The 27,613-nt window shown below is 50.4% G+C and overlaps 2 protein-coding genes across 3 annotated transcripts; one reads left to right on the top strand and one right to left on the bottom strand.

Annotated features, from left to right (window-relative positions):
• On the bottom strand, window positions 1–7,026 carry Emx2 (empty spiracles homeobox 2). Of its 2 annotated transcripts, XM_047552548.1 has the most exons (3): window positions 5,751–7,011; window positions 3,656–3,840; window positions 1–1,505 (listed from the first exon to the last, which is right to left on the bottom strand). In XM_047552548.1, the coding sequence occupies exons 1-3, from the start codon at window positions 6,157–6,159 to the stop codon at window positions 1,338–1,340; spliced, it is 762 nt and encodes a 253-aa protein (XP_047408504.1). In that variant the 5' UTR covers window positions 6,160–7,011; the 3' UTR covers window positions 1–1,337. The 2 variants fall into 2 exon arrangements, with proteins under 2 accessions (XP_047408504.1, XP_047408506.1); XM_047552550.1 differs by lacking the exon at window positions 3,656–3,840 and having other exon boundaries at window positions 1,402–1,505; window positions 5,751–7,026.
• On the top strand, window positions 6,491–26,978 carry LOC124985802 (putative protein TPRXL). Its single transcript, XM_047554406.1, has 5 exons — window positions 6,491–6,495; window positions 6,784–7,305; window positions 23,067–23,107; window positions 23,796–23,963; window positions 24,244–26,978. The coding sequence occupies exons 1-4, from the start codon at window positions 6,491–6,493 to the stop codon at window positions 23,894–23,896; spliced, it is 669 nt and encodes a 222-aa protein (XP_047410362.1). The 3' UTR covers window positions 23,897–23,963; window positions 24,244–26,978.
• Window positions 26,979–27,613: the final 635 nt, after the last annotated feature.

The raw sequence follows: 27,613 nt of genomic DNA, 5'->3' as shown, positions 1-27,613 counted from the left end.
TCTGAGGGCATATTGATAAATCTTTATTGACAAAATATTGACATTGACATACTTCTTGGAAGTATATAGTGTGTTAGAATTCTAACAAATTAACACAAAACACAAAAATATTTACATTCTGGTATAGAAGACATTAAGGAAGCATTTGTCGCTCTCTTTAGTAAGTCTATGGTCTTGGAAGAGAAACTCAGTGCTTGAAAACTTGCCGCATGTCCTTGGCCACACTAACATCATCCCCGCTAACTACAGTCCTTCAATTTTTGCAATAGACAGATTTAAAGTTTTGAATGGACATTATGATGAATGGTTGAACTCAGCCAATTTCTCCAACCACTAAGAGGAGAAGTTAACTTGGTGGTTTTGAGCCTCAGAATGTTAGGAAAGGGAATGTCCAAGAAATAGAATTAATTTAGGGTTTTTTTTTCCCTAGCACAAATCCTGATTCTTCTCGGGGTACCCTCCCTTACCACCCCCATCCCCATCCTGCTCCCCGTTTCTCTGTAAGAGGACCACTATCGCTGAGCCTACTTCATTTAGCTTTCACGATCACTTTGACATCAGAAGGTATCAAAAAGTGTTTACAGACTGCACATTTCTCGGAAAAAATCAAAATAAAAAACACACAGAACCTGTCTTTAAAAAGAAAATAAAATTACAATTCATTTTGTCTTTAGACACCATTCGCCCAACAACTGCTACATGCAATTCAAGTTTTTGAAACAGGTGTGGGATGGGGCTAGATATGGAATTTCGCTTGTTATTACTAATTATTTTTAAAGACTGGGGAAAACTGCGAAGTGCAAAATTAAAAGTCCTGTGCCTGGTTGGGATGGTTTTTAAATCATTATTATCATTTTTTTAAGTGGACTGTGATAAACGGAATACCTGCCAATCATCTTGTCTCCCTGGTTTGGTGTTTGACTGACAGCTCTCCTTGTCAGAGTGCGCCTTCTGCTCTACCACATTTGGATCTGGAGATCTCTCTCTTTCTCTACCTCTCCCTCTCTCTCTCCCTCTCTCTCTCCCCCCTCCTCCCTCTCTCTCCCTCTCTCTGTCTCTCTCACTCACTCACTCAGCTGCCTCTTTAGACGAAGGTTGCAAGTTGATGAAGGAGCCTGGATCCTCTGCCATCCTGGCGCGATCTTGGATTGGGACCCAGCGCCCTCGCTGTCCAAAGTCTGCGAAGCCTGCCGTAGCTCTCTGATCCCCTCTCCCTTTCTCGGTGAATGTGTGCGCGGTTTGTTTTTGTTTTGTAGGTTTTTTTTCCTTCTTCCCCTCCTCTCCCTGTCTCTGTTTTACTCCATGTTGTCCGTTTCTGTGGGTTTGGGTTTGGGTTTTTAATCGTCTGAGGTCACGTCTATTTCCTCCGGACTCGCTTGCTTGGTGGCGATTCTCCACCGGTTAATATGGTGTGTCCCTTTTTTCTTTTGTTGCGAATCTGAGCCTTCTTCCTCCAGCTTCTGCCTTTTGAACTTCGTCCTCCGGTTCTGAAACCATACTTTTACCTGTGGGGGCAGAAGCAGGTCCTGTGCATTAGGTCATTCGCAGCACCGTGGTTACCAAGTGCCTGATCCCTTTCCCCAGGCAGCTCCCAGTCCAAGACTGAGAGTCCAGTCCTCCAGATGCACACCTAAAGGCTGGACTCCCAGGGCCTCCCCTCAGGAAGCAGGGCCCCCAGTGAGAGGGTAGGAAGCCAGGCTCCGGGGCTTCTGAGTCCTCCCTAGGGAATCCTTCCCCAGGGCCCCACAGCCCGCAGCACAGGAAACCCTTTCTTGCCTGCCCCTCCCAGGTATCTACTTCCCTCTGAGAGCAGACTGCAAAGAATGAGCACCCCTATAAAAATAAGAAGTAGGGGAAATTTAAAAGATATATGCACCTAACTTCTCCAACAAGTGAGTGCAAGAAGACCTCAGTTCAGGCTACAACTTCCCACAGGGCCCAAAGTGCTTTCTATTTTCTGCCGGTCTTTCGTAGTAGCCTAACTATAGAACCTCCTCTGTAAGGCGCTGGGTAGAGGATCAGGGTTTGTCTCAGTCACTGCCTCCTTGCTGGGGGACCCTACAGGTGAGCAGAAGTGGGCTGGGGCTGGAGGAAGCTAATGGGCAGTGGGGCATACAAGCCTCAGGACCAACCCAGTCGTCCCTTTCCTGCCAGGAAATGGGGTTCAAAAGCGAAAGCTTCTGAAAGACTGTGGAATAGAGGGAAGTAAGGGAAACTGACAGAGAAGAAGGGGAAATAGAGAGCCCCCATCTTCCCTCCTCCTGTCCAGCCCAGAACAGGCCAGGGGTCGACCTCAGATTGGGCCACATCACTTCCCACAAGACAGGGCAGGCAGCCTGGCCTCCCAGAGCAACTGCTAGAGGTCTAGGGACCAATAAGGTTGGAGTCAGCTGAGATTCCATGGCCCCCTGGGAAAACTGGGTGGTGGGTCTCCACTCAGCAACCAGACCAAACCGTCACGCTTCTCCAAGCTTCCCCGCAGTGGGTCCTGGCTGGAAAGACAGCGACTACCGCACCTCCACATCCCAGGGAGTCCTATCCCGAGAGCAGTGCCCTCGAGGTCCAGCGCCACTCCCTCTCTTAAGACACCACGGGTCCGCTTGCTCTCCCCAATGCCTCAGTCCCCCAAAGTGCCCCATGAAAAAGCTGAGCGGGAACAAGGCTGAGTTTAATTTGCTTTGAGTTTGCTAATTGAGGGGGAGGACGGTTCATTTCTCCCCCGGCGCTCGCCCAAGGCGCGCGTCGGTGCGCTCGGGGCTTGACACGCACACAAAGACTCCAGGCAGCGTGGGCAGCGAGGCGGACAAAGACCACCGCCGCCTCGCCTGTCCAGGAGAAATCAGCCGGGCCGCGCCTTGTGCCCGCCCCGCACAAACGCGCGAGGCCCTCCTCGGTTTTGTCCGGGGGGAACGCTTTAAAAACAAAAGCCTCGACCTTTTTGCGCTTCCCAGAAAAAGTGTTACAACTTAATCTGCCCGAAAACGTTACTGTTTGTTGGGAACTTTGACCCCGCCCTGCGGCTCCGCGTACAGTAGCGCCTACAGTAGCCCTAAGCCCCCTCCCCGCCCTGGGACAAGCCCAAGCCTCGGGACCCTGCCGAGCAGAAGGGCCTGTCCCCCAGGCGGGTCCTCTCTGCAATCTTCAAGTTCTATTTCTCTGATTTTAGTTGCACCCAGCACACTTGGCCTGCAGCTTCTGAGACCCCTCTTCCTTCAGAAGAGTAACTGGGGCCTATGATGACAGCCTTGGGCCTTGGGTCGCTCAGAACTCTCCCGTCACCGGCTCTCTACCCTCTCCAGCCGGACAGACTCCCTGCTTCACTTTCCCTCATCCTGGACCCCATGACTCTCACCAAAAGTCTTATCAAAACTACAGAGGTATCTAGCCAGAGGCTCCAAGGCCTGTACAGCACTGGGCAGAACCAGCAGCTCAGGGCCTGGGCTCATAGAGCGGGTTGCTGGAGCCCAGGGAAGCCAGGCAGCAGGGAAGTCATAAATCCAGAGCCCTGGCTTGAAAGGAACTGCAGGGCCCTTTGCAAAGGCTCTCTCTGAGCTTAGCATTAGTGGGTGTGCTGGGTGCCGAATACCTGGGTCTGTAGATTTGGGGTGAGGGGCCTATTCCGAGATGGGGTGTCCTGGCTCCTGGCGGCTCTCACCTGAGTTTCCGTAAGGCTGAGGCTGTGAGCCAGCTGCTTCCTTTCCGCGCCCACCACGTAGTGATTCTTCTCGAAGGCGTGTTCCAGCCTTAGAAGCTGGGACGGGGAGAAGGCGGTTCGGATCCTTTTCGGCTTTCGGGCCAACGCGTTGTGCAAAAGGAAACTCTCGGGGCTTGTGTCGTTCCCTGCAGGGGGCACAGCAGAAGTGCCATTAGGTGGCCGATCTGGTCAGGGTCGCGCGCTTCTCCCGAGCCGGGCTGGCGGGGCAGAGAGCTCAAGGCCTCCACCTAGTCCGCGGCGCTAGAGACCTGCGTGTGCCCTTGGCCCTCCCCGGGAGCACCAAGGGGATGCCGGCTCAGCTGCCAGGCCCAGACAGCCGCGGATCCACCTGTGCCGCGCACAACCAGAAGCTGCCCTGCCGGAGTGGAGCCAGTCCCCCGGCTCCGGACCATGGCGGGTACCGCAACCGCCCTGGAGCCGCGTCCCTCACGCTCCAACTCCCGAGGTAGAGGAAGGGGCAGCAGAGACCGGTCGAGAGATTGGTGCCCACCACCCAAAGAAATCACTCTCTTCTTTCTAGCCTCTCAGAAAACTTTGACCTCAGTGCGGAGAGGCAGCGGGCCGCTATCCTGAATTTTCTCGCGGACTTATTCAAAAAATTTTGTCTTGCTACGCCTCGGAGAAAGTACAGTGGCCCGACGAGTCGTTGCAGCCGGACTGCGACAAAAATCTCTCGGCGGGTGTGCCCGGCTTCTACCACTGCTGCCTCCGGGTGACCTGGCTCCGGGGTTCCCCGGCTCCAGAGAACTAGGAGAGACGCCAGCGAAGGGGATCGAAACCCAGGGGTTACACGGATTTGCCAGCACGAGCCAGTACTGTCTGCGCCCGGGGAAGATCCTGATTGCTCCAGGTCTGGTGGGGCGACCAACAGGGCGGCTGGCAGAGAATGGAGAAGGGAAGCCCTGAACTTTGAGAGGAAATCCAGTGTTTCAGGTTCACTCATTTGGGTAGAAAATCAATTCACCAAAAAACCAAACAAAGAAAACAAACCGACAGTCGAGGCGGGAATGGAGGCAAAGTCTGTTCAGGAGTAAGGGCGAAAAGTTCTTGGGTTTGGTTTGTTTTTTTAAAACTATGGGGAGGGGTGTGACATCTACCCAATTCTAGATTCTGGCAGGAATGCAAAGGGTTAATGGATAGACAAGGCTCAGTATTGATCAGCTGCCGCCTGAGGTAGGTCTACGACGAACTCAGATCCGACTCGGATCGGCAAACTAAATTATTCGCCGCTTTTTTCGAAGTTTTAACTTTCCTCCCAACCCCCACCCAGAGAAAAACAAAATTTTTACATAGCAAGAAATGAAGACACCCAAACAGATCTTACCCTCCCAGGCCGACTTCGACCTGGTTCATTTCTTTTGAAAGAAAAAGAAAAACAAAAACCAGACCGAACCTGCTTTCCCGCCGGGGCCGCTCCGCGCCCCAATTAAGCAGGTCGCGGCGAGAGAGCCGAGCCCCGGAGGTTGCTACCCGCTCGGGTTCCCGCCCCTCGCTGGGCCTCCAAAAAGCAGGGGGGAAACACACTTTGCTCCGGGGTCGCAAAAGTCCCCTGATCTCTGCTGAAGGGTCGAAGACTGAAAGTCGCGGGTCTGGGCTGAAGGGGCGTGGAATGGGTGGTGAACAGAGCAGAACGCAGTCCGAGGTGGACCTGGCGGCCGGGCCCTGTCCGCGCCCCTCGGACCGAGGGGACCGGGAGTCGGGGACATAGCGGGTTCTGGGCTCCCTGGCGAAGGGCACACCGAGCAGGCTGCTCCGGCGTGCCCAGATTCAAGCGCACACGGGGCAACTCCGTCCGCACCCCTTCTGAAAGGGTCAAGCGGCCAGCGGGCCAGAACCCCAAGCCAGCCGTAGTTTCGGAGAGCGGGGATCAACACCATCGCCGCCCTTCGCTGCCCAGTTTTCAATGCGGACGCGCGGGTCCACGAGCCGGCGGAACCTCCGCCCAGGCCTCGCTAAGTGCCCACCGGGAGCAGGCCGGGCTCAGTGAAGGATGCGGCGGGAGTGGCGCGCTGCAGTCCCGCGACGTGGCACGTACCTTGGAAGCGATGGCCCAGATATCGGTAACGGTGAATGAGCCAGGGGTAGAAGGTGGACGGGTCCCGCTGCTGTGAGGCGAAGAGGGGGTGTGGCGAGTGCGAGGAGGGCAAGGGGTGGGCGGCCAGGGCGTGCGGCGGCGGCACCGGGTGCACTGGCACCGCGGGGTTGGGCGGGTGCGAGACCGCTTCGGCGAACACTAAGTCCGGGTTGGAGTAGACGCCCCTGCCCGCGGCTGCTGCGGCGGCGGCGGAGTGGAAGCCGTTGAGGAACGGATTTATGGGGCTGGAGTTGGCGTAGCTGAGCGCTGCAGGACGGATGGGGTCCTCGGAGCGCGAGGCGGGCAGGGGACTGTCCTTGGCCACCAGCGACTCGATGGTGAAGCAGCGCTTGGGCGCCGGCTGGAACATGCTGCGCCGAGGAGCGGGCGCCCCGGGCTCCCTGCTCCCGGCGACCGCGGCACGCTGCCTCCGCCGCCCGCTGCTCGCGGCGAGGACCGACGAGAATTGGGGACTCGTTTGTTTGGGGTGGGGGTGGGGGTAGGAAAGGAAGAAAGAAAGGAAAGGAAAAAGGAAAGGAGGGGGGAGGGGGAAGGAGAGGCAAAGCCGAAGATCCCGAGAATCTTGCACCAAACGCGCCCAACCTGGAGAGAGGGGGAAAAATCCTTCCAGAAGAATTTGCAGGCGTGGATTGGGGTGATTTTTTTTTTTTTTTTTTTTTTTTTTTTTTTTTTTTGGCGAGATGGCGTGGAGGGGGGGATCGGAGTTAGAGGCAGGGAGGAGAGGGGGGGAAAGTTTCTCGGGGGAGGCAAAAAAAAGTTTTCTCTCCTCTCCAAAAGGCGGGCAGGGCGCCCTAAGTCCAAGGACAATCCATGGAAGTGTTCGCTTCTTCACAAGTTGTGCAAACGATTTGTTAGTTCATGAGCCTAATTAGTGCGGGGATCACATAAACAGCTTCCTCCGAAGCCTGGTAAATGGCTTGATGATTGGTCGCTATTACTCGCCCTGAGGTGGAAGGGGGGAGACTCTTTAAAGTGCGTCAGAGGGAGGCGAGCGCCTGGGAACCCGGAGGCCTGGATCCGGGCCGAGAGTGGAACGGAGTCGGCGCCGCTGCCCCGGCCGTGCCTCCTGCCGCCCGCCGGGTCCCCCGACCTCTTCGTGCCTTCGCCCTGCGCTCCGAGCTCACTCGCTCCCCCGGCGCCCGCTGAGGCTGCTCTCCTCCTCTTTCGCCTCCTCCTCTTCCTCCGGTTTCCTCTCCTCCTCCTCTTCCTCCTTCTTCTCCTCCTCCTCTTCTTCCTCCTCCTCTTTCCCCACCTCCTCCCCCTCAGCCACCGCCTCCTCCTCCACCACCACCACCACTCCCTCCGGGGCACCCCGGTCCCTGCAGAGTCCCCGGCCCGCGCCGCCTCCGCTGCAGCCCCCTGGATTCCGAGCCTGCTGCGCTGGAGCTTGTAGGACAGACAGACAAGCAGATTCCTCGCGCCCAGCGCTCCGCCGCTGCTGCACCCCGCGGCTCCGCGTCTGGGGAGCTGGGATCGCCCCGGGAGCACGGCGAGGGTAAGCGGGCGGGGACTGGTTCCGGGATAGGAATGAAGGCGCCGTTGGGTTAGACCAATTCCCACCCCCAGCAAACTCCCGGCGGTTTCTTAGGCTGGGGGTGGGGGGTGGAGGGTGTCTTCCCACCCCTCCAACCATCCGTAGCTTTGAGGTCCCAGGGTCCGCGCGTTCGCGATCCTTGACCCGGTTTGTTCGTTTGCAAGTTGAGACCAGAGCCTCCAACCATTCCCGGGCGGTGCGATTCCACCTCTCGGCGGCTGTCACTCCGCAGCCTCTCGCTTTTTCAGTCTGGGACAGTGCTCACCTCCTTCCCCAAAACGATTTCTTCTGAGATATCTGGGACCGGGGAACCAAGGTTAGGGGAGCAGTTGGTGCGGTGCTATTATTATAGTTCCGTTGTCGGTATTATTTTTATTAGTGTTGACATTATTATTGCTGCTATTATTATTATATCTATTATTATTCTGCCATCTGTTGTCCCTGAGCTGGGTTGCTGTGCAAAACCAGAACTCGCAACTAGGGACTGTGGACGTGTCTCCGGTCCCAAGCCGTGTCCGCATTTTCGAGCTCGCCTTCGGTTTTGGGATGATTTTAGGGCCGAGTTCTCTCGTCCCCATTGGCTCGCGTAGCGGCATAATTATGATCACATCCCCCAGGCTGCTGGCGCTGCTCTCTGTTTATTGGTGGTTAAAGATCTATTATCTATTCATCAGCCGTCTCTCCTTTTTCCTCCCCCCACCCTTTTGCCAATTACATTCTTCTAAAGTGAAGTACCAGCAGGTATTTTGCACGTTTACAATTAATGATAAAAAAAAATTCTGGCGTCCTTTAAATCTATTACTCTCAGGTCCATGTCATTTATCTTAAGGAGGAAGAAACGCCTGTTTGAAGACTAGGTTGGTTTTCGTAAGACCTAGAAGTCCTTCAGGATGGGAAAGAAGTGAAGTCCTCAAGCAGGAGGCTGCGAAGCCACCAGATTCAGCCAAGGGTCTTGGTCTGAGGACAGGCTCCCAGCTTTCTCAGCTCCTTCCTTCCCTTTCTTCCTCTTCACCTCTCCTGACTTCATCTGTAGCTGTGTACTTGATTGTGTCAATTTCTGAACTTTATTTCACCTATAGTGTTGTGCTAGCTGGGGGGTTGTCCAGAAACTCCTCCAAGAGAGAAACCCTCTAGGAAAAAGGGGAGTTGGGAGAGAGGTGTTTTCTGGTGTTGTTGAGGCTTAGACAGATTCGCCAGGAGGCCACAGAGATCATGTGCATGTACACACTCATGCACGTGGGTGCGCGCGTGCATACACACACACACTCACAACAGGTGTAGGCCTCATCTTTGCCTTCATAATGGGAAAAATTTCCCCCACCTCAGGCTTCAAATAGCTGCATCACCAGCTCCAGTCCCCAGTCTTGGTCCAGTTTGTACCCTTTGTCTCTTCCCTATGGCCTTGCTATGTCGCCCCACCACCACCACCACCACACACACACCTTTTTCAAGTTCAAAGATTCTGAGCATTGGATCTTGGGATGGGGGTGTATTCAAATGTTACACTCTCCTCAGACCTGAACCACTATCCCCCCAAATATTGTCACCAGCTCAGAAATCCTTCCTTCCACTGAGCTATGGAAGTGGCCCCACCAAGCCCTCACTGGCAGGGAGCCTAAAGCCTTGGGGAAGGGTGAAGGTCTTTGAGCTGTGCCAGCCAGCAAGCCCCAGGGAGGTAGGGATCCATTCTGAGTTTTCTGAAGTTGGAGACATTCAATTTGGGTAGACTGTGGATCCTAGAGCCTGTGGCAAGTGAGAGAGGGAGAAAAGGAGGGGGCACGTCTCTGTGTGACCCTCGTAGGAAAGCTGGAAGGGGTACCATGTCTCCACACTGGGCCTGAGACCCTGAGGCTCCAAACCAGGGTCACTAAAGTGTTGCGCAGACCTTGGGGGAGAGAATAGCCATGTATTGCACAGTTAGCATTAGTGATCTCCGCTCGAAGTATAGAAGTCATTGACCTTGAGGGCAAAGGGAACGCAGTCCTGTCTGAGAGATTGGGTGAGACCCCAGAAGTGTATGACACGTAAGGGTGTTTTCACCCTTTAAAAAATTCAGCCGTAAGTGCTTAAAGTTTATGTGATACTTCCTTAACCTTTCACCTCTTTGGCCAGGATCCTGAGAAAGTGTCCTAAGTGAGTGACAGACTGAACGCTGGACCCCTTAGCCTCATGCCCGATGGGGGACATTTGGCAGGAGCAGAGGCCAAACTGCTCTAAGGCCAGACTCCTGTCCTTGGCATCCTCCGCTCCCAACCGCCTCTTGCAAACTGCCCTTTAGGGATAGGGTCACCCCAAGGGTTCTGGTCGGGGGGGGGGGTGACGTGGGCACGAATGAGAAAGCAGCAGTGACTAGTGACCCCCTTCTTGAAGGAAGCAGGGCATGACAGTTCCTTCTCCGTAAGCATCGCTAACCCCAAGCCGAGCTCGGGCCCCCTGGAAGAAGAAGTGCGTTTCCGGTGAGTCAGGGGCGGTGCGGAAGCCCTGGAAGCTGGGTAAAATCTATGCTAATTCATGCGCTGGGACCTGAGGCTCCCGGGAAGGTTCGCGGCGCTGGCCCCGACGTGACGTGCGGGAGAATTAACTAGCAGAGTAACTCATTAACCGCACGGGCCAGCGGAGGTGCGCCAGGGTGCTCAGGTCTGCGCTCGGACCCTGAGCGATCCATGCGGCTGCCTTTCACTTTACTCGTGGCTTTGAACGATGCAAAATGCGCCCCTGGCTTTGTTTCTCCGCCGCCCAAGAAGTGGGCGTCTGATTTAAACAACAACCTGTGCGTGCAGTGGGGCCTCCTCCCTTCTGCGGGTGTGTGCCCCAAGCCGCTGCCTGTCTGTGGACTCAGGAATCCACAGCAGCTGGCCTAGCAGACCCATGCTAAGGATCTGATCCGGATCTGTCACTTAGTGAACGACCTTGGGCAACACCACAGACCTCATTTTGTCATAAGTAAAATATAGTCAGCGCTGCCTGGGAAGTAGTGGAGGGTAGCAATGAAGCTGGGTTTCCCCGGGGCGCGGGGAGTGATAGAATCGTTTTTATTTATGATTGCGATGGTACTTACACCAGTTTTTCAAAACTCATAGAATTGTACAGTACAGTGTGAATTTTACCATATGTATTTATACCATATTATTAAGGTATTACAATAATAAGCCAAAAGAGGCTTGCATTCACAGCTTAACTGTGTGACCTTGGGCAAGTTATCTAACCTCTTTGTGCCTCTGTTTTCTCTACCCTCAAATGGGAATAAATAATAGTACCTTGATCCTTGGACTGGTTTGATAAGCAAAGTGTTCAATGTCTGGCACAAAATGAACTTCAATAAAATCTCCTGTACTGGATGTTGCTGTTATTACCTACCCACCACCAGCGCTTGTCCCTGGGGTTCACAGACTGTGAACAATAAAAAGGTATGAATGCACTAATGCTGGCCTCACACTCTGCCAACTCCTCCATGCTCCCCCAAAGGTCACAAATTTCCTCAGAGTTGTTGGGGTGAGTGAAGCCTGTATTCCTGGCTCTCTGGAGGCATCAAAGGGCAGTGATTCCTGGGGAACTTTGACAATTCTGATCTCTCTGATAACTGAGTTTTTGTAAGTCCCCTGTGCTGCAGAGGAACAAATCCGGGTCTCTCTCCCTTACCTGCTTCCTGCTAGGCCTGAGCAATATCTGGGGTGGGTGCACAGCCTCAGGCAACTCAGATGCATGGGGGCTGTCTGGTGTCACTACCTGTTTGACCACCTTCTTGAGCTCTGTTTGTCCTTCTATGAAAAGGAAATATCACTATTTTGACGGCCGACGAGAGGAATAGGTCGGCTTGGCACAGTTAGCGTCCACAGAATTTTAGTTATTGTTAGGCCCGTGGCCTTGTGCTGTCAGACGCACCCGAAGTTCTCCCTCTGCCACCAGGTCGCCCCGGTTTGGATCCACCCAGTGAACCAGAGCCATAAGTCCTTACTGTGCGCCAGCAGCGCTGCGAGGGAAGCGCCGATGCCAGCGAAGGGTGAGCCCTTTCCGGGTCCAAGACATGCAAAAGGTCCGGTGATGGGGAGGCCTGGGGACCGCTTAAGAAGTCCTCCAACTTACTGTGATTCCCAGTCACCTCGGCCTCTCTGGATGCGTAGGGAAGTGGTGGGGAACGAAAAGTAGAATTAATTCCTTTAAAACATTTTTTAAAAAAATTATTACGGCAAATCCCTTCCTGGCGTCCTCCCCAGAGGCCTCTCGACAGGCGGGCGCGGCGGCCCAAGTCCTCGATCGGTGTGCGCGCAGCGGCGCCTAGTGGCGAGGCACCCGCGCGAGCGCGTTACCCTCGGATCCCTGAGCCGGTGCGCCGGGAGACCCGGTCACCCCATTACAAACATCTCGCAAAGACCGCAATCCAAGCCACAGAAAAAAAGACTAAGGAAGCTCATTAGCTGGAGGAGAGAGAAGCACTTGGAAACGCGTCCCTCCTCCGTCTACCAGCTCCAGCTCTCTGCTCCAGAGTTCCTCCACGCTGGAATTCCAGCTTCTTTAAGAGTTAGGCTTCCTTCCGAAAGGGGACCGGGAGGAGAAGACAGGTCCTTCTCTAAGGACTAGGCAGTTCTGGCCACCTGAACCAGCAAGATGGCCAACTATCGCGCAAATCGGCCACAATCCTATGCCTGAGGTCTCAGATTACCCCGCCCAACCACGGTGGCTCATAGAATGGCCCTGTGACCGTTGGCCGGAGCCCTGACTCCGGTAGAGTCGAAAGAGCTGGGGTTACCGAGTGCGGCTCGCCCAGATTCGCGCCCCCTTGCGGCTGGCGGAGGACGCCCCAGACAGAGGGTCTTGGCTATTGGGGAAGCGGCGATCGATCACCAGCAACACATTCCAAGGACACAAATGGACAGCAGAGATGCGGTTCAGATGACTCGCCCCAGCCTCCTGGAGTGCATGAACCCCCATCCTTCCCGGAGCAACCTGATGCCTCCGGTGAGGCGAAGCCGAGGAATCTGCTTAGGGTTTGCTGGAAACCCGTGTGATGTGAAGGCGGCCCCGAGCGCCGCCCTCAGCTTTTCTGTAAGCTCTCAGTGCTGACCCGGCTGTCCGAGCCCTGGCAGGAGGACCTCGACCCTAGCCCTGGCCTCTGCTGATCTGGGTGGCTGCAGGAGACAGGCGCTGTTCTCTGGTTGCGGCGGGAACGTGAGAGCGCCGGGTCTGGGAGATCGTCGGTTTTGAGACCCAAGGTTTCCGCTCATAACTTCGCGCTCTGCCAGCAGCACGAGCAGCACCGTCGGGTTTTACTTTCTTTGCCGCGTCAAAACTCGTCAATCCGTCGACTATCCTGACTCACTATTGAAGGCAAAGAAACAGAATCAAATGGAGGTCCCAGTTTCTTTCTCCCTCAGTTGCCGCAAATGAAAACCTAAGACCCAGCAAGGAAAGGCAAGGGAATAAGGACGTGCACACAGGGACGCAGAGACAAGGGAACACCGGCACCCTTGTGCCCCGGCAGAGGAGCTGTGTGCGTGGAAGTGTGGCACTCCCCTCACCCCAGCAATCGCCCTCGAAGCTGCGTCTCCCTCAGGTCACGAGTACCTATTGACGCCAGGCGGGCGCTGCCCGAGTCCCTACAGCGGGCACAGGGTGGGAAACCCAGCGCCCTCACCCTCTGCTAGCTCTCATCTTTTAGTTCCAGAGCGCTCTCCACCACTGCGGCCCGCCCGCAGCCTGGGACAGGAAGGGGCTCCTAGCTGACTTTAGAGAGGCAATTCACCTTTCCACCTACAACCTTCGAAAGCAGAGACCCAGCAGCTCCTCTCTTAGGGACTTAATCCTCTCTTATTTTAGTACCTCCCAGTTTCTGGACTCCAAGGATTGGACTGGGTTCAGAAAGGGGATCGTGCCCTTGTAAGGAAAAGAGGAAAGGAGTCTTCCTTTTGGAGGAGGGAAGAGGTCTCCTTGAACATCCAGGAGGATGCCCAGAAGACTTCAAAAAACACTTAACAGTTCCTCTCACTTATATGGAATTTCAGCTTTAAATATTTTCTCTCCCACCCATCATCTCACGGAACCTTACAGTCTGGTGTGGTTAATTAGGGAAGGAGCAGTAATACCCATTTTCCAGGTAAGAAAACCGAGGCTCAGGGATCTTGAAGAAAGTTGTACCTCCACTTGAACAAAGTGGCTGTACCTCCACTTCTGGCTATGGTCACTCCAGGAGGAACCCTGGGACAGTTCCTCCTCTCCTCCCCACCCAGTCTCCAGGCACCTGCACCCAAGCCAAGAGAAAAGGCAGGGAAGAGCCCCCGGCCTCTCTTGCCCGTGCCCAAACCATGGAACCCCACACCCAGGAGGCCAGACCATAACTCCTGCCTCACAGGCAGTCACCCACCATTGTCCTCCAGGCTGCTGTCCAAGACTCAGGCCCTGCCTCCTGCCTTCTTTATCCCCGGTTGCCTCCTGTTCACCCAAGCCAGGATTTAGCACTGGAGGGCCATTGGTAACCTGGCCACCACTGGGGAGATGAAGAGCACGCAGGGTAGAACTGCATGCTGACCTGAGACTCCAAGTGCCCGGTGTACCCATATCACTTGTGTGGATGACTCAAAGTGACCCTGAAACGCCTGATGGTGACCAGACTGTGCTATCAGTGCTGTGGAAAGAAAAATGCAGGATCTCCTCTGTCTGCCTTGCTTGGTGGAGCGCAGAGCCCAGAAAGGACTGGGGCTGGGAGTTTCTCAAGGGCCACAGAGGCGAGATCTCAATCTCTCTCTCTCTCTCTCTCTCTCTCTCTCTCTCTCTCTCTCTCTCTCTCTCTCTCTCTCTCTCTCACACACACACACACACACACACACACGAAGACCCCCGCCCCCCTGCAGTCCTGGAGGCCTTTAAATACACATGTCCGCTGCAGCCGAGCCTCCTAGGAGCGAGGTAAGGAGCCCTACTCTGCCCTCCACACCGCTCACTCTCCAGGGCCCCTATTTCCATCTCCCAGGCTTCTGAGCAAGAGGCAGCGCCGCGTGCCCCGCTTCCCCTCGGCCCCTCGCTTCCTCGCCCTTCCCTGGACGAGAAGAGGCCACGATGGGGGCCGAGGGGACCTCTGGGGGCCTGCCGCAGCCTCCGCGCCCAGCCCAAAATGAACCCCCATCCCCGGTGGGGCCCCGAGTTGGCCCGACCCCCTCCGTCCTCCGCTTAGCCGGGCCGCCGGCTGCCCGCCGGGGCTGTGCGACGAAGGGTGGCATTGGCGCTGCGCGGGCAGGGACCGCGCTGGTTCAATATTAGCTTTTCATTCCAGTCTATTGTGCCCATCTGAGATAATATTGACTCTGAGGTGAGAGCCCGCAGACGACAGGGCTTGTCCACACTCCGCGGCAGGGCGCTCGAGGGGAAGGGACGCCGCAGTGCACAGCTAACGAGATTGCAAACGGGCGCGAAACCCGCGCTGGCTGCCCTGCGCCCGGCCTTGAGCCCGGGACCGGAGGCGCCCAGCGCCCTGGGGTCCCGGGCCGTTCTCAGGAGGGGTGCTGGGCGTTCCCTTCGAAAGCAGTCCTCCCTTGAACGCCCGTTCCCATCTTCCAAATGATCCTGAGCTTCCGCTTGTGGACAACTCGAGATAAATCAATCCCCACAGACCATTTCAGGTGGCTAGTAAGTCAACATCGACACTGAAACATGTCCCCTTTAAACGGTGTCACTCGTTAGTGTAACTTTTCTGTCGAACTGTCGCTCTTATTTCTCCTGCGTGGAAAGAGTAAACACATGCGGCAATTATCATTGAGCTGCTTTACACGTGAGAGCAGTTAACATCCAATTTCTAAGTGAGTTTTGCTCTGCTCTGAATTGTCTCCCGGCAGCCCATCCACCATCCCCTAACTGCCTTTCCAACCGCGGCTTTAAAAGGCCTCCAGAGCGTTGGGTCCTGCATTTAAAACTTCGTTTCAGTTTCCAAATTGCGCCGAAATGCCTACGTTGAAAATGACTTGTTACCTTGTTTTACTGCTTGGGACAGAACACTTAGGTTTCTGATCCCGGCACCAAAAGTCCACCACACAAGACTTTCAGTAGCCTGTCCTCAGTTGTCATTCTTAACATTTGCACCCTACCCCCAATTTGGAATCTGATCATCGTTTTACCTCCTACCCCAATAAGCAACTGGTCTTCTGGAATCTTTACACCCACCTGGAAGACAGGTGGGATTGTGGGGAGCTGGGATAGGGCAAGGGTTGGGGTCACAGCATCAACCTGGGAAGACAGACAGGAGAGTAGTGGTGGCTGTTTTTCATCCTTTGCAGCACCATGTACTGAACCAGCTCTGGGCTGTAGGATGCTCCCGCACAGCACCTTGGGTATCTCAGAGGAGGGCATTCCATTTCACACACATGATCTATAACATATAAGATGCATTTTATCAATATACCTTTTAACATATAAAACATATACGATTTCATCCTATCATGTTTAATATAGAACTAGCTCCTGTATTACATTATTGTTATATTGTTTATTTAACCTGTTTCATTGTGCATTTATGTATTGTACACCACTCTAGGTATACATTTATACTGTATTCATGGCTGAGTGGACTTATGAAGTTCTTCAAGGGACCCTTTAATCTTCCTGCAAGTACATATTTGGTTGTTTCAATGTAACTTTATGAAGTCCTAATCGAAACCACTTTGAGACCAGCTATGTCCTTCTAACTATGTCTGGTTTCATCTCCCAACAAAGGTGAGGCAGGAGAAACTCTGCCATAAGGGACAGCAGGTCCCCTCTGGAAAGTGGTTTCCCAACTGTCCCTTTTCTGGAGACCCAAGAGACAACATTCTGGACACAGACTGCCTGGTCTCCACTCACTCCTGCTGTGGTAGTGGTTTTGATTTTGTGAGAGACAGTTTAGAGGTTCAGATGGTCCCTAAACTGATGTCATGAATTAAAAATGAATTTGGGGAGCTCAGCATACGCTCACTGAGGCATCTGGGCGAACAGCAGAAGCCTCTCACCTCCGTCCCGGGCTCCAGACAAGCTGCTGGCCTCCTCAGGGAGCCCAGTGGCCGCCCCAGGAAAGCATTGCTTCACAGGTCAGTTGGCTGCAGCAGCTCCGGCCCTCCCCTACCCAAGCCTGGCTCTCCATATCAATTTAAGGGCTAAGGTGGGTAGGCAGTTGGGAGTTCCCCTAGGAGGGCAGGAGCTAAGCAGGCCCCAGGTAAATAAAATCAGGATTTCAAACATGCATGCAAGGTATCCCCTCTTTAAAAGGCCAGAATCAAGAGAGGGACTCAGTTTAAGAAGAGAGGGGGGAAAAGGCAGGGCTGGGAGCCGGGAGTCAGGTAGACAGGAGAGCCACTAAAGTATCAGAAATGAGAGTCCCACTGGCCTTACCCTAAAACAGGAGACTGCTAGTTCAGAGGCCTAGGAGTTGGGAAGAGGAATTGGGGTGGGAGGGGACCCCCAGAGAGGATCAGGACGGGGAGGAGACTGTCATCTGACACTGGGCTATTTCCTTATTTCTTAAAAATAGTGTCCCCCCTTCCACCGATGGTTACCTGGTGAACACCTTATAGAACGAAACAGTGAAATTCGACTGAAACCAAAACCAGTTCAGGTTGGAACCCCAGTTCCAGCAAAACTGAGTGGCATTCGGTTCAGCAAAGCGCCTGGCCCAATCAGTTCCCAGGCTTGGGAAAGGTGTTGCAGAGGTGGAGGAACGCAATCTGTGCCCCCCTTGCTCTGTCCCTGACAGGCTCCCAGGTACCTGCTATGGTGAGCTAGGGAGGGGGATGGGGTAGCAGGAAGTGGGAGAAAAATACCCTGTTGTTGCTAAAAAAAAATGAACAAACAACAAACAAAAAACAAAAAACACCCTCATCCCCTGTCCTTGTGATGAGGCCTCTGGGCCCGGCTGTCTGGAAAGGTGTCTGAACATGCAGCAGGCCAAGCCTTCCAGATGAGGAGTGGATGGCACTGCCAACCGTGTGGCTCTGCCCTGGTGGGCTTGGCCACATCTGACCCATCTGTAGCATTTTCTCACCCAGGTGACCATCTTGTCCATGCGCAGTGCGGTGGAAGTCTTTATTCGAGTGGTGTGAGCAGTGGATCTCCATATTTCTGCCCCTTGTTCTGAGTCCCCATGCAAAAGACTTCTCAGGTGCGCTGGAAAGAAGACAGGGCCTGTTTCATTTCTTGCCCGCTGCCAGGGCATCTCGCATGATAGAAAATCCACTTCTGTCACTGATGGCTCCTGTCCCAGGGGCTGTGCTAAGCGCCTATTACCAGGATTATCTCACTCGGTCTCCAGCACAACCCACTGATGCAATCCACTGAACCCAGTGAAGACTCTTCCCATTTTCCACATGAGAAAACTGAGATTTGAGAACTTAAGGAATTCACCCGAGGTCAAACACTGGGAGAGGCAGGATTCCACCCAGGGCTGTAGACTCCAACAGCTTTTCCTTTCTTCCCCCACCTCAAATTTCCTATCAAAATACCACCTTTTCCGCACCGAGGAAGCCTGACCCACAGGGCGAGGAGAGAGATGACACTTGGCTCTTTGGTGCCCACAAAGGAAAACGATCATAGGATAGAAGTTCAGATCTCACAGCCTCTTCAGAGCGCTTACCCCCTGACCCCGGGTCCACGGGAAATGGTAAACAGTAGGTAGGTGGGTCACTGGCCCGTGCCTCCCTCCAGCCACCTCTCCCACCAGCTCTGGGAGGTGGACCCCGCCATTATTTCTCCATGGTCGAGAGGCAGAAATGGGTTCAGCCGGATTGTGCAACTTGCCCACCACCCAGCCAGTCTGTGCAGCCCTGGCACCGCCCAGCTGGCCCATTCCGAGCCTCCCTGTTTTGTAGATTACCACATCCAGGACCATTTAGACAACGGAGGGAGGCCTGGGGTGTCTGTTGTGAAATTGTCGGGTTGTTTTCTCCTTTTCATGTTTCAAGGGTGACTATGACGTCAGGGTTCCAAACTCCCTCTGCCTTCCTGCCTCTCTGAACCTCATTCCTTTCCGTGTGTGCACCTGTCTGCCTCACGGGTCACTGAGGAAACAGAGCAGGTGTGGCCTCTGTCTGCAGTCAGATGGTTCAGAGACCACGGGGTCCAGGCACAACCTATGATTGTTCCTTTGACTTTATTGCTGTTGTCGTACAGATACCAGTAAAACTCAAATGTGGGATCAAATGTGTGTGTGTTTCATGACTTTCATAATATTTTAACTTAGACATTTATAATATTATAATAACTTAGTATTTTATCCTTAGATAATGCTTTCTCTTTGCAAAGGTCCAAGGGAAGAATTTGAGGTAGGAGGAATCCTTTAGTCAAATGGTTCCATGTCCAAAGAGATCAAGAAGAACCCAGATAGGAAATGACTTGACAGGTCTGTGACTTCAAAGTTGTAAGCCAAGCCCCCACTTGGACACCATCATCAGCAAGAGCTTACCAAGGATGGGTGTTCTCAGCCTTTAAGAAGGTTAGGGCTCCCCCATCAGGCCCCTTCTGAACCCCCTTCTTCACTTTTCCATAAGAGCCATATCCCTCCACAAAAACTTTTTCCCCCTCGTTATTACAAAATTATGTGCATATTTTTATATTATACCACACTGTGTAAAAAGGTCGGTAACAATAACCCAAATTCCCTCTACACAGAAGCCACCACTGCCAAACATTTTAGAATGTTAACTCTTGACATCATGGAAAAGAAAAGAAATTAGATTATGTCTATACCTTTTTTCATTGTTTTTGTTATTAACAATTTTTTGTTATTGTTGTTCCAGTGAATAAATGAAAGGAAAGGAAGAGACTTTGTGATTCTGTTTTTATGAAGTTCGTAGCAGGCAAAACTAGTCTATAGACACAAGATTTGGAAAGGTGACTGCCTCCTGGGGAGGGGTGACTGGAAGGGGCCAGAAGGAGCCTTCCAGCATTCCAGAAATGTTGTGTATCTTGATTTGGGTAATGGTTACAGGAGTGGATGCAACTGTGAAATCTCATTGAACTTAAGACTTTTAAAGTATTTTATAGTAAATGGCTACACCTTAATAAAGAAAAAGATACTGTGGCAAATGACCAAACTGGAGAGGTGGAGAAGCAAAAGGTTTCTAAAAGCCTAATAGGCTGAGTGAAAACAGACTGCACCACAGGAGATCTGTGCAGAGGGAGAGCAGAGCAGCCCCCTTCCCTGCAGCCGGTTAAATCCAAGGGGCTGGATCCTTCCTAGGGTAATGTCATTTGAAGGTCCTGCTGGGACCCCCAATTTCCCAGATTTGGTGCTATTCCTCTGATTTGTTCAAAGGGAGGTCCTGCATTTCTGGCAGGGCGAGGGTCCTTTGGAGAACTACTGTGCTGAGCTGGGCAGGGTTGCTTAAACCTAACCCTAGCTCCTGGGAGGCTGAGTCAGGAGGATGGCAACTCTGAGGCCAGTCTGGACAACTTAGTGAGACTTTGTCTCAAAATTAAAAGGACTGAGTAATATTTCATCATGTTTGTGTGTGCGTGTGTGTGTGTATAATCACATTTTCTTTATCTATTCATCTGTTGAAGGGCACCTAGGTTGGTTCCATAGTTTAGCTATTGTGAATTGAGCTTCTGTAAACATTGATGTGACTGTGTCACTGTAGTATGCTGATTTTAAGTCCTTTGGACATATACCAAGGAGTGGGATAGCTGGGTCAAATGGTGGTTCCATTCCAAGTTTTCTGAGGAATCTCCCTACCACTTTCCATAATGGTTGCACCATTGTGCATTCCCACCAGCAATGTATGAGTGTACCTTTTTCTCCACATCCTTGCCAACACTTATTGTTGCTTGTATTCTTGATAATTGCCATTCTGACTGGAGTGAGATGAAATCTTAGAGTAGTTTTGGTTTGCATTTTTAAAAGTATGGTATCATATGTTATATATATATATATAATTTCATTCTTTTTTAAGGCTGAATAATATTCATCATATATATAAAATCATATATATAAATCATATTCAACTTTAAAAAAGAATGAAATTATAGCATTTGCTGGTAAGTGGATGGAACTGGAGAATATTATGCTAAGCAAAATAAACCAATCCCCAAAAACCAAAGGCCAGATATTTTCCCTGATATGTGAATGCTAATTCACAATAAGGGTTGGCAGGGGGACTAGGGAAGAATAGAGTTACTTTAGATTAGATAGAGGAGACTGAAGGGAGGGGAGGGTGTATGGGGATAGGAAGGATAGTAGAATGAATCAGACATTATTACCTAGGTACATTTATAACTATACGACCAGTGGGATTCTACATCATGCACAACCAGGAGAACGAGAAATTATACTCCATCTATATAGTGTATAAAATTGCATTCTACTGTCATGTATAACTAATTAAAATAAATTTAAAAATTAAAAGGGCTGGCGATGTAGCTCAGTAGTAGAGAATCTCTTGGTTCAACCCCCAGTACTGAATGAAAGAGGGGGAGAGAGAGAGAGAGAGAGAGAGAGAGAGAGAGAGAGAGAGAGAGAAGAAAAAGAATCTAAACTAAGGCTGGAAGGAAAATAGGAAACCTTAACTTTCACACAAATTCCAAAAGTTGCTCTCTAGTCATCATCTGGCATTGAGCATGTTGTCCCTCATAAAAATAATGCCATTAAAGGCGATTCAGATTCCACCCAAAAGACCTGTTAAAGACCTACTCATAAAAAATATAGAATTTGAAGCTTGGGAAGAACACAAGTAAATTGGGCTTGGGTTATAGAGGTGGTGTGCCGTGAAAATAAAAAGAAAACTGACTGAAAAGCAATATAAGTGTTCCCCCAAACACACCCCTGTCCATGCCAGGCATGTGTTGGCTTTTGGGATTCAATAATGACAAATCCCATGATACCAGCCCTTAAAGAGCTCCAGTGGCGTACATACCAGTCTCTACTAGGGTGGGTTGATTATTTTGGACTTTCGAATTATTTGAAGGGACTAGAGATGGGCAAGACTTGCAATGCCAAAGGGAAAAGGAAAGGCCGTTTAAAAGACTCACAGGCCCAGCAGAAGGAGGCCCGAGGCAGCTTGGCTGAGTTGCGAGCAGGCTAAAGCATGAACCCAGTGCTGAGCAGAGAGGCGGCCAGTGCCTTCCACCAGCCACTGGATGGGGAGCCTGGCTCCGGGAGGCTTTTGAGAGCAGAGTGGGTCGGGAGGCCTGTCCCTCAGGAGTCTGGAATACAGGACCAGACTTTTGTGGTGTTTGTGGATCATTTCTTTATCCTACCCATATTGAGCATTTACCATTTATAAGGAAACTTGCAGTTGATTGACCTGCATTTAACAAAGTTAATCGATTGTGGTTCTTTCTCTCAATAACTAGTTGGGGAACTAGTCAACTCAGTGTTATTTCATGTGATAAGTGTTCAAATATAAAATGCTCAGGAAAACAGTGCTGACATCACCTTTTAAAGAGACAGGCAAATATTTCCTGTGTTTCTTCCCAGGAAATTCCTGTAGGTTTGCCAGGAGATCCTTTAAGGAAAACAGCGGGGTGTTTTGTTATTGGTAGGTACGTGACAAGCAAGAGATAGGTGGCTGCCCCAGACAGCAAGAAAGGAACAACAGGGAACAATCTTTTATTGAGTGCTTGCTGTGTGCAAATACTTTGCATGGCAATCACAGTAACTGTCGTAAAACCCTTCAAGGGGAAGTATGTGTATCTTTGCTTTACAGGTTAAAAAATTGGGGCTCGTGGAGGTTAAGTAAATTCTCCAAAGACACACAGAGAAATGACAGCACAGAGTTCTGAACCTTTGTCTTCTGACTCCTAAGCCCTGACTCCAGGCCAGGATTCATCAGGAGGTCAGGGGCAATGACAGCGCAGGATCTGCCAACCTGACAAGCAGTTCTGAGCATCGGATGGCATTAGGGAGGGAGTCGAAAGGCTTTGTAAAGTGTAGAAATTAGGCGAGCAGTAATTGCTAAAATGATTTGCAGCTACATCTTCCCCTTGCCAGTTGATTATTCATTCAACAAACATTTCTTGTGTCCATGTGCTGAGCGAGGCATGGGTATGGGCACTGGGGATAGAGCAAAACCTCTGCCCTGGTGGGAGCTGATGTTCCCCCACAGGACATCCAGCTGATGTGAATGAAAAGACTGATCAGCCATGGGAGGAGGCAGGGAGCCTAAAGCAGGATGAGGCTCTACGTAGTCCTTGTTTGGAATATTGAAAAATCAGAAGCAACCTAACTGTCCCTTAATAGAGACTAGTTTTAAAAAAATTAGGATGTTTCCATACTACAGAAAACTATGTAGCTATTTATAAAGGGGGAAGTGACTGTCTGTAGTATCATGGAAAGCTCTGTTAAGACCTAGGAAGGGGGAAAAGCAAGTTCTAGAACAAGACATAATACGATCCTGTTAATGTTTGAAATAAACACCGTCTGTGGATCTGTGTATTTGCACACTATGTAGCTACCTATGTATATTTAGATGTGAACTCGAAGGAAAGTTCTGGAAAGATACACTTGTAATTGTCAGCCACTAAGCTGACAACTGTGTTTCTTCCAGAAAGAAGGGAACGGGTGTGTCTGGCGTGGACTGGGCATTTTTACTGAGTGCAGTGTGTCCTTCTTGATTGTTTAATTGCTGCTGATGATAATGCATTTGCCTATCGTGGGTGTCATTAAACAAGGAGACACATGCATGTGAGTTCAATTTAGTTATAGCAATATGATTACAGATGACAATTGTTACTCTTTTAATCTCCTTTAATGTTGTGTTAATGTGTCTCTACAGCAATACAGACACACAGCTGGGATGGTGCCAACACATAAAAGGTAGACTTAAAACATGGTATCCTGGCTTGGAAATCTCGCCTCTCCCCACCCCACCTGCAGTTTATAGTGAAACCTTTTTTAAGAGCATCATGGGATGTTGGACAGAAACGCTTGCTCTCCCAGTTCTGGGGCACCTATAATTATTTCACCGTTAAGTAGCCTCAAGGATCCTTGCGATAGGTATGACGTCATTATGAGAGCATTATGTCTCTCCCCTTGGTGATGGAGATTCTGGGATAATCAGTATGGGGTTTCTAATACACATAGGTGACTTCCAGCAAGGTCCCCCTGATTCCCGAACCACACCACGCCAGCTGGCCTTAACTTTGGCTGATCCGATCTCTGAAAACCAGCTCAGGCCTCCTACCCAGATCTGTCCCAGCTCTCTCTGCACCCTTGGTCAAGTCTGCCATGTCTGGGGCTCCAAGGGAGGGAGTTGGACAGTGTGGCCTACCATGTCATTCCAGTCCTGAGCTGTGACAAGAGCTCACCGTCATGCCTTCATTCATATGCACCTGCCATGTGCTAGGGACAGGAACAGGAGGCAAGGTCCCTGTCCTTCAGGGGCTGCTCATGGCCAAAGCAAGTCACTGGAGAGGAGATGTTGAAGCTGGTGAAACTGAGAGAAAGATGAACTCAGAACTGACCATGGGGATCCTCCCCACTTCCCTGCCGTCTCTGCCTCTAGATCTCTTGGGCAACACCGGCCGCTGGTCCTCTAGCCTCTTACTTGTGAAAACAAAATTGGTAGAGCCCCTTGCTTTGCCAGGTGGCTTCAGGGCCCAGTGACTCCGTCGTACCCATGTCACAGCACGGGAGAAGTCTCAGGTGGGAGCAAGGATGACGCAAGGTCACGGTGAGCTCCAGGACAACTGAGATGGACTCAGGGTCCTTCTGGTCAGTGCACTGATTTAGCAACCTTGCTGAGCACCTGCTGTATACCCAGGGCTTGGCTAGATTGTGGGAGTGCGGGTGTGAATCAATGAAATGTCAGGCATATCAACCAGGGTGTGGGTGGGAGAAGCACCCACAGTCAAGGGTGGGTGTGTGTTTACCTAGAAGAGAAGAGAAGAGGCGTGTGGCAGGAGCGGAGGAGCAGCTCCCGGCTGACCCCGCCTTTCATTCTTCATCCACAGGTCCCAGCTCTGCAAGCAGGCAAATGGCTCAACCTCCTCCTAGGCCTCAGTTTCTCGGTCTCTAAAATGGAATAGTAAGAGTTACTCTTGTTCTTCCTGAGATGAATGATCCTGAAGGTCAGCTGAGGAGGTGGGTGGACAAGTGAAGACAAGGCCCTTGGAAATACAAGCCGATGCTGGACACTTGCAGAGATGGGTCTGCCTGCTGCTGCCCCTTTCCACCTCCCCTTCGTGCCTGGCCCCCCAAGGCCTTCCCTGCCCACTGTGGGAGGGTTCCTAGTGTGCTGAATGCGAATCCCTGGCCCGGTCCCCACTCCTGGGCTGCAGGGGTCCAGCAGGGCCCAGAGACACCTGCACAAGGCATGTGGACCAGCTGACACCAGCAGGGGCTGAGCAGCCAGTCACCACTGAGGCACAGGCCTCCCCCTGGGGCTTAGGAAACCCCTGCCTTGGCATGTGCACCTCCTAGTCGCCAGTGCCTGGAGTCTGGGGTGATCTGCAAGCTGACAGGTGGCTGCTGGTGGCGTCTTCTGGGCATTTGGGGCTCCTTTGGCTAAGAGGCTATGCTGTGGCCCTGTGGGCCCCTCAGAAGGACGGAGGGACTCTGCTGAGCACCAGGAACCTGGGCATCAGGAGAGCCAGCTCCTTCTGGTCCTCACATGCTGTCAACCGTGGGCAGGTCACCCCCGCCCCCACGGGCAAATTTGTCAGATGTGTGTTGGTTTTATTATAAAAGCCTCCATGACCCTAAAAAACCATGACAAAAAATAAAAAGTCAAAATGAAGTCGAAATCTACAAAAATTATCCAAACAAAAACAAATAGTCCATCTGCTTCTTAAAGAGACATGGAGCCAGGCATGTTGGCACATGCCTACTCCTAGCAGCTCAGGAGGCTGAGGCAAGGGGGTTACAAGTTCAAAGCCAGCCTCAGTAACTTACCAAGGCCCTAAGTAACTTAGTGAGAACTGTCTCAAAAAAAAAAAAAAAAGATCTGGGGATGTGGCTCAGTGGTTAAGCCCCTTGGGTTCAATCACTGGTACCAAAGAGAGAGAGAAAGAGAGAGAGATTGGGGCTGCAAAGATTCATTACTCTCTGGTTTTACTTGTCAATATCTCTCAGACTTTCCCTCCACCAGAGCATAGTTCTGGCTCATTCTTTCAACAGCCTGGTACCACCGGGCTCTGCCAGATCATCTGGTGAGTCCCCACAGGGTCAATTCCCTGGGATGAAATCATTGTATCAAAAGTCTTTCTCCAAGTCCTAAATATGTTGACTCTTATTCCTTTTTAAAATGAACAGAGGTAAGTAAAATAACATTTTGCTGTTCAATATTTCAATTGACTATTAGCGTGTTTAGTGATGATTTGTATTTCTTCTTGTGTAAGAAACTTGCTTGTATCTTTCCAATACTTCTGTTGAAACGATCTCTTTCTGTTTTTTATTGTTTGTTTGTGGTACTGGGGATCAAACCCAGGGCCTCATGCATATGATGGTCTTTTTCTTGTCTTAGAACAGCACTTTATATAGCAAAGACCCTCATCTACTACTTGTATTTCCTCCCTGATTTATCCTTTGATTATAATGTGTGTTTCCTTGACCAAATATTTAAATATTTTTGTAGGCAGAATTGTTAACTTTTCCCTTATGAATTCTGAGTTTCGTCTTTTTTCAAGAAAGGATTTTCTCATCCTCAAGATTATGAAATTATTATTCTTTAGCCTCCTTTATAACTTTTATAATTTTTAACAATGTATCTTTGATACATTTGGCATTTTTTTTCTGTAAATGTGGCATGAAGTAAAAACAAAACAACAAAACTTTTGCTTCCCCCTCCAAATGAGTAATCAATTATTTCAAAGCCATTTATGGAACAATTGAGCCTTTCTCCATGGACAGGAAATTCAATCTTTATCAAAGTCTAGGTATCCATATTTTATTCCATGAGTTTATTCTATTCTGCATTCTATTTTATTCATTATTTGTTTGGTATTCCTAGATTATCTCTGCTTAATTACTCTCACTTGGTAATATCTTTTAAAATTCAATAGAGCAAGCTTCCTCTTGGTTTTTCTTTTTTCAGAAAAATTGTTTTTATGTATCTATTCTGAAATAATGTTTAGAATCCATTTGCCAGCTATTTTAATCAGAAACTTCCCTGAAATTGTCTAAAATTTATAAACAAACTTGGGAGAGAATCGAAACCTTCACAATATTTAGTTATCCAAAACAGAAACAGTAATTTATTTAGAGTTTCTTTGATATGTTTCATTATTTGATACTAAATAGTCTTAGATGGATCTTGTATGAATGAGTCATTATATTTTCAGTTTTGTGGATGATTTAGCCTTTGGTTTTGCTATCCAGAATGGACTAATTTTCCATTTTGTATTTATAAATTATTATTATTGTATGAGAAAACCATTTAGGTTGTGTCTAGGAATCCTTGTGAGCTCTCTTGTGAGCACTAAGTAACTGGTGCATCTCTTAGATTTTCCATTTTAACTGATTTACTTGTTACCAACGTAAAGCATGTCTCGGGTAGAAAATGAAAACATCCAGAAGGAAAGAAAGGAAGAGTATTTATAAAACCTACTCTTCACAGTCACTTAACATTCATTTTTGTCCTTCATTAAAATACGTATACATACACATATATACTATAAAAAGTATAGGACTGGGGAGATAGCTCAGTCGGTAAAGTGCTTGCCTTGCATGCACAAGGCCCTGGGTTTGATCCCCAGCACCGCAAAAAAAAAAAAAAAAAAAAAAAAAAAAAAAAAAGTATCATAATACCTACATCTTAAATCTAACTGCTGCAGTAAATATATGTGCATATAGATTTTCAAAGTGCATTATAACATGCATAATATTTGTAACCCACTTTTCCTACTTAATTCGATGCTATAAAGGTTTTTCCACATTATTCTTCTAGATTACCTTTTCGATGGCTGCATTTAGTGTATGAATTTATTTAAGCAGTTCCTTAGCTTCTGACATTTAGGTTGAGTCCATCCTTTATTATTATTTATTACTATAAATAGTTGTATAGTGAACAACTTGTGGGCTAAATCTCTGTGGTGATTCATGATTCCATCTCCTAGAGAATTTCTAGAACCAGATATGTAGCAATCAGGGCTTTGGTGACAGTTGACAAATGTCCTCTAGAAGGCCCAGCTGCATTGATTCTCCCACCTTTTCTTTTGAATGCTGTTCTCTCCTTACAGCCCACTTTCTGCAGTAAACCTATCACCGCAGGCATTCCTTAGATTCTTAAACCCACTGGGGACATTGTTTGGGGGTAACAGGGTGTTGTCTGCCACCAATCCCCTGGAGGATTCCAGCAGTCCCTTCTGCTGCCGGGACAAACCC

Source organism: Sciurus carolinensis, chromosome 5, assembly GCF_902686445.1.
Source record: "Sciurus carolinensis chromosome 5, mSciCar1.2, whole genome shotgun sequence".
NCBI lineage: Eukaryota > Metazoa > Chordata > Mammalia > Rodentia > Sciuridae > Sciurus > Sciurus carolinensis.
Note: the sequence above shows the minus strand (reverse complement) of the source record. Positions and strands in the feature narration are given on the sequence as shown.